General features: G+C 34.4%; 2 protein-coding genes across 2 annotated transcripts; one reads left to right on the top strand and one right to left on the bottom strand.

Moving 5' to 3' along the window:
• Positions 1 to 314: 314 nt before the first annotated feature.
• On the bottom strand, positions 315 to 1,782 carry LOC113331565. Its single transcript, XM_026578262.1, has 2 exons — positions 1,525 to 1,782; positions 315 to 793 (listed from the first exon to the last, which is right to left on the bottom strand). The coding sequence occupies exons 1-2, from the start codon at positions 1,536 to 1,538 to the stop codon at positions 340 to 342; spliced, it is 468 nt and encodes a 155-aa protein (XP_026434047.1). The 5' UTR covers positions 1,539 to 1,782; the 3' UTR covers positions 315 to 339.
• A 474-nt stretch (positions 1,783 to 2,256) lies between these two features.
• LOC113295155 (zinc transporter 1-like) lies at positions 2,257 to 4,886 on the top strand. Its single transcript, XM_026543505.1, has 3 exons — positions 2,257 to 3,014; positions 3,522 to 3,671; positions 4,247 to 4,886. Exons 1-3 carry the CDS (start codon positions 2,379 to 2,381, stop codon positions 4,550 to 4,552), a joined length of 1,092 nt encoding a protein of 363 aa, XP_026399290.1. The 5' UTR covers positions 2,257 to 2,378; the 3' UTR covers positions 4,553 to 4,886.
• Positions 4,887 to 11,096: the final 6,210 nt, after the last annotated feature.

The raw sequence follows: 11,096 nt of genomic DNA, 5'->3' as shown, positions 1-11,096 counted from the left end.
ATCCAACAACCCCGTAGAAGAGACTAGATTGATTACTTCCTCTACTTATCCTACGGTTGATTTTATTGCTTCCAATGACCAATTCTTCACCATATTCGTTGACGTTCTTGACTTCATTCGAAAAATGACATCCTTGTGATCATATAAAATAAAACAAAACCGATAGACATTAATGAAAACATTAACGTATAATAATTTTTATTTTACATAGCATAAGGTTGAGGTAGTTACTATGGTATGGCAGACGACACCAACCTAACTCTCTTTCTACCCCCATAAAAACTGTCCTTCATCACCGAGTAACCAGTAACGGGATCAGAGGGCCGCGAGGAAACATCTTCAGCGAGTCGGGCATGTGGTCCCCTTTCTTCTTCTTTGGACCATCATTCTTGCCTTGTTGTTGGACATGTTCTTGAACTTCTCCTCATTGGACATACTCTTGAATTTCTCCTCCTTCTTCATCAACTTTCTTCTCACTTTCTTCTTCACCAACTTTCTTGTCACTTTCTTATTCATCAACTTCCTTGGCACCACTTTCTTTTTCATCGACTTTTTCGTCACCACTTTCTTCTTTAGTAAGCGTAGCAGAATCAAATTCTTCTTGTGTTTGTTGCTCCGCTTGAGGTAGTGGTTTATTGAAGTGGATCCCTTTTGGTTTACTCCCGAGCCGCTTCGATGAGAAGTAGATAAACTTTTACCGTCCTTTCGACGAGGTTCCAAACTCGGAGCAACGCCAAAATCATGTTTCTTCTTATATTTCTTTTCGGCTTGCTTTAGCTTGCCATTGTTGTCTCTGGAGAACACGGAGATAAACGACAAACATCAATGGGATTCAATATATATTTTTGAATTCAAGGTATACAATCGGTTTACTCGATACACATATAAAGACCGATTTCTAACATTACACATCAACAACCGTTTATATAAATGGTCATGTAATCCGATTCTGACAAAAAAATATATATAAATATTGGGTATTTTCGCCACCAAGAATCGGTTTACACGATACATATATAAAGACCGATTACTAATATTGCACATCAACAATCGGTTTATACAAGTTGTCATGTAATCCGATTCTAACAAAAAAACATACAGAAAACTTGGGCATTTTTACCACCTAAAAACAGGCTATGTGGACGCTTAATAAACCGACTATGGGCTTAACAATTAATATAAGAAAGGCTACACAATCGGTTTTTGTGGCCACACATGTAATCCGATTCTAACAAAAAAAAAACTAACAAAAGAACGGTTATCCCTACCGCAACTGAATCGGGCTATGTGGGCATGAACATGGACCGATTTTGGTTAAAATTTCTCGAACCAGAAAACACATCCAGAACAATCGGTCTGTGTGGGCATGAACATCAGTCGTTTTTGAATGCAATCAATTCACAAGTTCATTGACGTAAATTGATTCTGGTAAACCCAGAAAAGTTTGATTTTCAAAATTTCAAATTTTGAGCAATTGCATGTTACTAAAACCCAATTTAGAGGACCGAGTTGATAGAAAATCACCTGATTCGAGCCATTTCCTCCTTTTGTAGTGCGTCTTGTTCGAGCGTTTTCTTCTTCGGTTTGTTTCAAATCGCTTGACCAAATCCGAGATCGTTCGAACTAGGAAGAGTTTTGTTAGTGGCTTACTTCACCCGTGTTTGTTTCGACATTATATGGAAGAAAAAAAACAATTAATCATTTTTTGGATCGTCGATAATCGACGATGTTTATGTTTGAAAATGAGAAGAAGAAAAAGGGAGAAAAAAGAAGAAGAATCGGTTCAACTTGAGATGGAGACGAAAATGAATTAAATTTTAGTTTTTTTTTACATTATTAGAATTTAATAGCGTAAATTGGTAGTACTTACGTTTAATAGAAATAAATTGGTAGTTTCGTCAAATTTAGACTCTCCTTGTCCTTTTTTATTGGGCAGATGAAAAAATCTATAGGCCTCAAATAATATACCTAGGCTGCAAACCAGGAAGGTAAATCATACTAACATTTTTCATTTATATTTTTGCCAAAAAATTCTTTGTTGCATATTTATGGACATCTTATTGCGTCTGTGCTGGCTAACTTTCGTGGACACTGTATTAAAAAATCTTTGATTACTAATTTAATAACAAGATCAATGATAAATTGATTTTTCTACAAATAGAATTTATGCTGTTCTCATTTACGAGGAGTACAAAGCAGCTGCCCTTGCCCCATTTTAATTCTACTTTGATAAACAAAACCTCTTTTAATTACGTTGTGGTAATCCTCTGTGTATATATTATTATATTATATATATAAACACCCTTTGGTTTACACCTTTTTCTACACTAGATAATTCCAACTCTTCCTTTCTCTGTCTCGGACAGAATTTTTGAATCATGACTAATTTTTTTATAATCTTTTCTGGGTTGAAACACAAATTGCTACTCGTATTGTTGGTTGTTCCAGTATTGGTCTCTGCGGAGTGTTCATGTGACTTAGGAAATGGGGAAAAACGAAACAAAAGAGAAGCTCTGAAATTCAAATTAACAGCAATAGCATCAATACTAGTAGCAAGTGGAATTGGTGTCTGTATACCAATTCTGGGTAAAAGAGTATCAGCATTAAGACCAGAAAACAATATATTCTTTATGATAAAAGCATTTGCGGGTGGAGTTATATTAGCAACAGGGTTTATACATGTCTTACCAGACGCTTTTGAGAATTTAACATCACCATGTCTGAAAGAAAATCCATGGGGTTTTCCATTTACTGGTTTTATAGCTATGATGTCTGCTATTGGTACATTAATGGTGGATACGTTTGCAACTAGTTATTATAAGAGATCACACTTTAATAAAGCTTTACCAGTTACAAGAGATGAAGAACAAATTGGTGAACATGCTGGTCATGTTCATGTCCATAGTCATGCTACTCATGGTCATGCTCATGGTTCTGCTTTCCTTGATTCATCTGCTCATGATACTTCTGATTCTTCTTCTTCAGAACTTATTCGTAATCGGGTGATCTCACAAGTAGGATTTTTTCCCTTTTTTGAGCACTACTTTTGTGTGCTAATGGTATCCTGTGAATTTCATTTCTAATGTTTGTGTTGGGATTTAATTCATGATTACTACTGATTTATTCAAATAATTCCTTCTGGTTTTCCCTAATAGAATTCCTGATTGAACTTATGGTTTTTGTTAACATTTACTGACTGATACACAATTTTTTTTTTTAATTTAAAAATAGCTTGTTTTTCCTCATTTCAATCCCTTTTGATAATGCAATACCAATCCAAGGATGAATTGCTGATATAATAATTGGCTAGAGGGGATGGGAATTTGTTTGGAATACATTATTTAGATGAGAAATTACAAAAAAAAAAAAAATAGATAGGGTTAGAGTTTCTTGTTTTTCTATGTCTATTATTATCTACTCTACCTTCTTGAGTATTGAATTTTTCTTGTTTTTAGGTATTTTTTTTTTTTTTTTTGTTTATGAGCGAGCTGATGGGAATGCATGTATGTATGTGATTGTAGGTATTGGAGTTGGGTATTGTGGTTCACTCAGTAATTATTGGAATAGCTTTAGGTGCTTGTCAAAGCCCTTCTACAATAAAACCCCTAGTTGCTGCCTTGACATTTCATCAGTTTTTTGAAGGCATGGGACTTGGTGGTTGCATCTCTCAGGTATGCGTAACATCCAGTCCTAAATCAAAACTTTTATGTCAATTCATGTTTGCCATATTATGATTTCCCAGCCATTTTGGTGTACCATGTGTTATTTCTTCTATTCTAATGGCTCAATTATCATGTCAATTGCAATATCACCTTCTTGACCCACTTTCAAAGACCTAGCTACCACACAAATCACTCTTAGATCAGTTTGTGGGTGTTATGCTTTCAGAGCCATCTGTTTCTCTAAGTAAGATTCATTCATTTGCAAGTGTAAGTTACTGCAGAGTTATTCTAACCATAAAGGATATAAAGTAGAGATGGAGTTATGTTTACTCTTTTTTTTAGACAGCATTAATTCTTCAACTATTGAGGAAAAAAAAAGAGTTCATAACCTTTAAAATCGTTTGGACTATCTTCATAAGTGTTTTTAAAGAATCTCAAAGAGACCAATTTGTAGACTAATTTTCCTCTGCCTTGGTCAAAGGTTGTTTGTAGTCAGTAAGTAACATGTGTCGCAAGAACTCCGGCATTGCACTGTATGATGTTTTAGGCATGATAAAGCGTCTGATTATAATGTGTGTTTGCAGGCAAAGTTCAAGAGTAAAGCAGTTACTATTATGGCATTGTTCTTCTCACTAACTACCCCATTCGGTATCGGAATTGGTATAGGAATATCAAATGTTTACAATGAGAATAGCCCAACTGCTCTTATCGTCGAAGGTGTTTTCAACTCTGCATCGGCTGGCATATTAATCTACATGGCTCTTGTTGATTTACTTGCTGAAGATTTCATGAATCCAAGAATGCAAACCAATGGTAGACTTCAGTTAGGTGCTTATATTTCACTTCTGCTGGGAGCAGGTTGTATGTCTCTTTTGGCTAAGTGGGCTTGAAACTGTATCTTGTTAGGTTTGAAAAAAAGCCGAGGCATTTTATGTTTGGCGAAAGTGGGTTTGTCATTTGTAGGTTGAGGATAACAACATAAGTATGGTTCATGTTGATATCAGTACTCTAGTATGAGCTGTGTGCTGCGACTACACTGGTGTTAGGTCCATTTTTTTTTTTTTTTTTTTTTTTTATGTTTGTTCTTGCTTTGTGTTTCGCAGGAAAGGGAACAAAAGATTGCAAGGAATAACAGCTTTTTTTTCTTTTTGCGTAGTGATTTACCTAGTCTTTTGATTGTCCTTGTAACTTCAAAAATCTTAACGCGGAAATAGTCTTTAGGAATTTTAAAGGCGCATTTATACTAGAAAATATTGAAACAAGTGGCATTTCTTTGATAATTAGATTACACAATTCTGTCTAACAAAAGAAAGATAAGCAAATCATACATTTGAGTAATTAAGCTTTCTTTATGGTTCAGCTTGTGCTGCTGTGCGGCAAATCATTCTGAATCATACATATGATAATCCTGCTGGCTCCTCTCCGCACCTTCACTATGGAAATATATGGTGGATCCTATCCATCATCCTTAACTCCTCCAAATGCATGCGGATATATGCTGCTAAATCTAATCCTTGTAACTCTACCTGAATAAAATTTCTAGTACTACAACTATTTAATGGTACACTTCAGGCTCCTTATTTTGGTCTCTGCGGAGTGTTCGTGTGATATAAAAGAGACTAGTACTTCATATATTGTGCACAACAAAATATACATACCATGCATGTACCTAATTAATCCTCTTGTAGATCACATGAACACTCCGTGGAGACCAAAACAAGGAGGCTGATGAGTAGCACCAAATAGCGTGATATTATGATATATGATCATAATCAGTTTGTATTAAGACTCATAATGCTAACAATGTGTGGTGTTATTCAAATGGGCTTATCTATAAACATCCTGGGCGCCTCTGCGAGTTGTCGGCAGTCGCGCCCCTCCTGGCTCTCCATTGGTAACGCAGTTTTTATTTCCCTGTATGAGATACTTCTTTCATGGTGGAAGATAAGATGAATGCATTTAGTATAAGGTGAAGAAAAAAGTAATCGCCAATTTGGTTTATATAGAGTTTCAAGAGTGAATAAGGAGGTGGGCAAGTGCTTTCGTGTATTTGTGTTGTGAGGGTAACTTAAACTTTCCGCACCACAAATATTCATTTTTGTTTCTTTTTTGGATGCTATCCTCTATGATTTCTCCACTATTTCGCCATTCTTCATTTCCTTTCTATCAGTAGCGGTGTCCATGAGACACAAAACAGAATTGGCTGAGAATATTTTCTTTCTTTCTCATCCACATTTCAAATCTTAGATTCTTAGTCCACACATATCTCTGGTGTCAACTAGAAAAGATATTGAAATAGTGTGTCTTCTATGACGACACAATATATCTTTCTTGTTCTTGATACATATTCCGATTCCCATGACAATCAGCCGAATTATAACTCGCTGATGCAAATCTTGCATGGAAAATGTATGTAAGTTTAGTGAGTACATAATTAACTTTTTGAAAAGAGTCAAATAATCTTCATCTCATAACCGTTTTTTCCAAAAAATCCTCTGCAAACAAATCTTCCTAAATCTCCAAAATTTTACTCCAAATCTGTTGGAATATTATCTAAATTATTCATATTTCTAATCAGATTTGGATAGAAAGTAAATATTTCTATTAGTAATTTATTAAATAAAACATCGCTATTCTATGCGATTTTTAGGTTTTTCCTGTTTCAATTTCATTATTGCTCTTCTGGTGTTCTCAAACCCGTCAGAGATTTCTCATAGCCTTATAGGCATTTCAAACGGTTGTTACAATTGTTTCAAGTACATCAACGACGATAGCTTCCGGCATGACGTGATTCTACATTCTCATGAAGATCCATTGCTACCGGATTTGATTGTGATAATGGTGTTTTGTGCATATTACTCCCTTATGGGACTATTCCATCTTAATGAAGAAGACAATAATGAAGAAAACAAATTCTTCAAATCCAAATGGCATAATTTTAATTCAAATGCCATCCCTCAAGTATCATCAATTTATGTTTTAAAATTCATGTATTTAGTACGTTTGTATTACGATTTACTTACAATTGTGATACAAAAAGCCTGTATTTTATTATGTTTTTCAATGATGTATCTTAACATGATGCATACGATCTTTCTATATCAATGAAATTGGGAGGATCACCTCTTTCCTTCAAAAAAAAAAAAAAAAGTCAAATAATAACCTTTTCATAATGTTTATGATTTCTAATCTAACAAGTAATCAAACCCAAAATAAGAATAAAAAACCTTGGAAAATTAAAACCAAGCATCAACTTTTTTTTTTTTAGCTAAGAAACGACCATTCAATTAACAAATGAGGTAGTTACAAACATCCACAATGGCTAAGGAGGAATTGGTGTACGCTATAAAGCTGGATATTTGCCTGTGGAGCTCTACAACAGATCTTTTCAAGGATTTTACGATGAACCAGATCATTCATCAATGGGATCAAATTCTGCATGTGTAATTTGAGATTTTTTTTTTCCTTTTTTGGAAGAGATCAACTGATCTCTTTGTACATATCTATGTATATATCTTTTTTCTTTTATATATATCCTTTTTTCCTCAAAAATAAATGGGTTCCCTCCTAGTCAGAGAGTTCAGAAAATGAGGATTAGGAGCCCAAAAGTTTTTAATACTAAACTTCCTAGCCCGGCATGCAAGCCGGTCAGCTAACTTATTCATAGCACGCTTAACATACACAACATTAAAAACAGTACTGCAAGAAATAGAATTCCGACAGTCGATCAGTAGATCCCTGCACCTCCACCCGACCGAAGGACTGACTCCATTAACAAAATCCACAACTTGGAGACAATCACAAACAAAAAGGACTTGGGACGGGTTCAACTCCTTTACCCAGGAGATAGCCAAAAATAGAGCAGTAGTACCCGCACTGACTGCATCTGCAACCAGTCCAAAATCCGCTCGAGAAAGCTTTATTCTACCTGCATTATCACATAAGATCGTACCCACACCCATGTTAACATTTTTAAAAGAACCATCCAAGAGTAGAACATGACTGACAACACTATGAGAGTTTTAATAGCATTTCGAAGAACAGGAGCGGGAGAAGGAGCTATAAAGGAGTTTAGCATTCTTCGAGTATTTATGATAACTTTATCCAGATTTATAGTAACCTTCTTGAAAACCACATCACATCTCAGTTTCCAAATGCACCACATAACAATAGCTCCTATATTAGGCCAGCCAACAGGAAAGGGCGACTGACCTAACCTTATATCAAACCATTTAAGGAAGAATTCATCAACCCAAGGAAGATCAAAAAAGACTAAGTGTTGCAAATACAAAGCAAACCAAATATGAGTTTTCAAGGGACACTGGAAGAAAAGGTGAAGAACAGTTTCCACACAGTTGTTGTACAAAGGACAGGAATCATCAATAGCATTATTATAGGCTTTGATAGAAGAATTAACAGGCAGCATATGAACAAAAACTTTCCACATAACAAACTGAATTTTAGGCAGACATTGCAAAGACCAAACCTTCTTCCAAAAAACCGACTCTTCAGCTGAACTATAGTCATTTGGCATACGCTTTATAGGCAGACTTAATAGTAAAATTACCATCCATGGTATGAGCCCACATAATTTTTTCGATCACAAAGAGGATTCAGAGTTAAACCGACTCTTCAGCTGAACCAAGCATTAACTTAACTTCAGAGTTAGAGCAAACATAGAGAAAAGCCATATCACTAATGCTACCTCGAGATATCAAAATCTAACTCTTCTAGGCCATCCACTACTAACAACTAATTAAACTAATAAAACGGCTAATTAACTACTAATTAAACCTTTACTTACTCGTTACTTCTGACATCCAATTATTTAGAGATGGCAATCCAACTAAACAAATACTCCCTCCGTTTCTGGAAAAGAGATATTTTCATTTTTTTTAACTTGGCCTATTTTTAGACTAAAATGAAAAAGTGAAAGTATCTTTCTTCCAAAAACAGAGGGAGTGAGGGCTACTCAGGGATATGATAAGGCTTCTCTTAAATGTAGCCACACTTTTATTAACCATAGCCCAAAAAATTTAAGTTCAAATGAAAAACCAAAAGTTAAAATGAAAACCAAACAAGTCTTAATTTTTTTCTAACAATTAAACTTAGATATTCTTGCTTAAAATCAAAATGAGCCCTAATTTTTTTCTTAATCATACTTAAAATTCATTATAATTGCTCTCTTAGTATTCTCACAAATTGATAATTATATATAAACAATAATTCTTACTTTTTTCCCAAAACAAAATAAACTCTAATTTTTATTTCCTCTAAAATAAATTTTTCTTAATCATGATTACATCAAAATTGATCGGGGTGTATATTTTAATTGTTCCCTTAAAAAAGTTACGCAACAAGGTCAATCTAAATGGAATTAACTAAGGATTTAATTCTTTTCTTAGGACCATTCTCCTAGAACTTCATAAACATATTCTATAAAAATAAAAAAAACCCATAAGATGATGTTTTTTTCTTCTAAAATTGATTGAGAGTGTTGATTATTCTTAAAAGAAACATTAATTATGTTAAATATGTTACATAAATTTGATTAGATAATTAGCTTTTCTTATCTTCTTTTGTTTTTATTGATGTTGATTTAGGGATTTAATGATTATCTTATTACTATGGGCTATATATAATAATTATACATAATTTCGTTGGCTATGTCAAATAATTATAAAGGTTTGTTTGCTTAGCTTAAGCGCTTATTTTGAATGGGTTATGATTAATAAATGTGTGGGCTAAATTTAAGAGAAGCCTATGATAATACTTCCTCCTAAGGACAAGGATAAAAGTCTGGAAAATAAGAATTGACGTTGCTGGTGTCTTCCCAAAGTGTTGTTCCGGCTAATAACCCATTCTCTCAATAGAGGTACTGGTTCCATGATGATTTGTCCTTGCTTCAACCAAGAGAAGCTGGGGAGTAGTAGTCAGTGCAGCTCCTACCTTCTTCAGAGCTGAGATACATGAAAGATAGGGTGAATCTTGGATTTAGATGGCAGTTGAAGCTTATAAGCCACATAACCAATCCTCTCAGTGACTCTAAAAGGCCTTTAGTACTTTGCAGAGAGCTTGAGATTCCTCATAGCAATGAAAGTCTACATGTGAGGTTGTAACTTAAGATATGCCATGTCATCCCGTCTGAAGCTTCTGTTTGTTCTCTTCATATCATAGAAACACTTCATCCTCTCTTAATATTTCTGCAAAGATTCCTTAAGCAAGTTAATTAATTTATCCTTTTCTTTGAAATAATCTCATACATGTATCGGCTAAAGAGGATGTGACTTCAAGAGGAAATGCCAGATAAGGAGGGATGTATCCATAGAGTGCCTTAATTTTTTATTTCTTTTATTGGAGTGCCTTAAATGGGGTAGTGAGTAAACTAGTATGATAATTGGAATTAAACCTGTCAGAGAACTGCCCGGTCGAACTCGCAAATTTTATTATCTCAAGCTTGTTGTCAATGTTATATGCACAAAACTATATCTTGATTTCTAGTTTACTTAAGTCAAGTCTCAGACTAGGATTATAGGTTGGTAGTTGAGTATCAGACATTACTGAATAACCCTCGAAGATTGAAAACTGAAGATCAAATGAAGACATTTGGAGAACTTCATCAACAAAGAGGTATGTGAAGATTTAACCATTCTATTTACTTACAAGCATTACCATTATATCTATATGAGATTATGTCGTATGAAGACTAATATATTTAATAATATTGCAAAGAAGAAGTTTTGAGTCAAGCTTGTCTTATTAAACATCTCGAAATATGATTCAAGCAATGGATGTTCATAGGTCCTTAGCAATCCTTGAGCTTGTTGTCAATGTTAGATGCACAAAACTATATCTTGATTTCTAGTACTTAAGTCAAGTCTCAAACTAGGATTAAAGGTTGGTAGTTGAGTATCAGACATCACTGAATAACCCTCGAAGATTGAAGACCGAAGATCAAACAAAGACATTTGGAGAACTTCATCAACAAAGTGGTATGTGAAGACCGAACCATTCTATTTACTCACAAGCATTATCATTTTATCTATATGAGACGATGTTGTATGACTTTTAGTAGATTTAATATTGCAAAGAAGAAGTTTCAGATACATACTAGGTTTACCATGTTGAAACAATTTTAAATACAGTTTTGTAACCAAACGTATAGATTATACCAGGATTATCCACATAGGTTCCCGAACGAAAAAATTGGTAGTGTACTAGTTACCCTCAAAAAATATCTCTACTTCATTGTGCTCAGGCAAGAATAACCTGAGATGAGAGACCTCCTGAGAAGCTGCTACTGGGTGACCGAAGCGGTGCTCGTTGAAAACCCACAATGTCTGAGTTGTTTCATACAACTTTGGTATATTGGATTACGAAGTATAACATTTATCTTTTGAAATTCGTAAAATCGACATAACACTTTTTGGAAAT

Source organism: Papaver somniferum, chromosome 1, assembly GCF_003573695.1.
Source record: "Papaver somniferum cultivar HN1 chromosome 1, ASM357369v1, whole genome shotgun sequence".
Lineage (NCBI taxonomy): Eukaryota > Viridiplantae > Streptophyta > Magnoliopsida > Ranunculales > Papaveraceae > Papaver > Papaver somniferum.
The sequence above is the reverse complement of the archived record's forward strand: the minus strand, read 5'-3'. Positions and strand labels throughout refer to the sequence as shown.

Excerpts from the sequence above, each read along its gene's own strand:
- LOC113295155 (XM_026543505.1), top strand. The coding sequence starts at position 2,379 with ATGACTAATTTTTTTATAATCTTTTCTGGGTTGAAACACAAATTGCTA. Across the intron at positions 3,015-3,521 it reads GTAATCGGGTGATCTCACAA|GTATTGGAGTTGGGTATTGT; the intron begins GTAGGATTTTTT and ends ATGTGATTGTAG. Across the intron at positions 3,672-4,246 it reads TTGGTGGTTGCATCTCTCAG|GCAAAGTTCAAGAGTAAAGC; the intron begins GTATGCGTAACA and ends GTGTGTTTGCAG.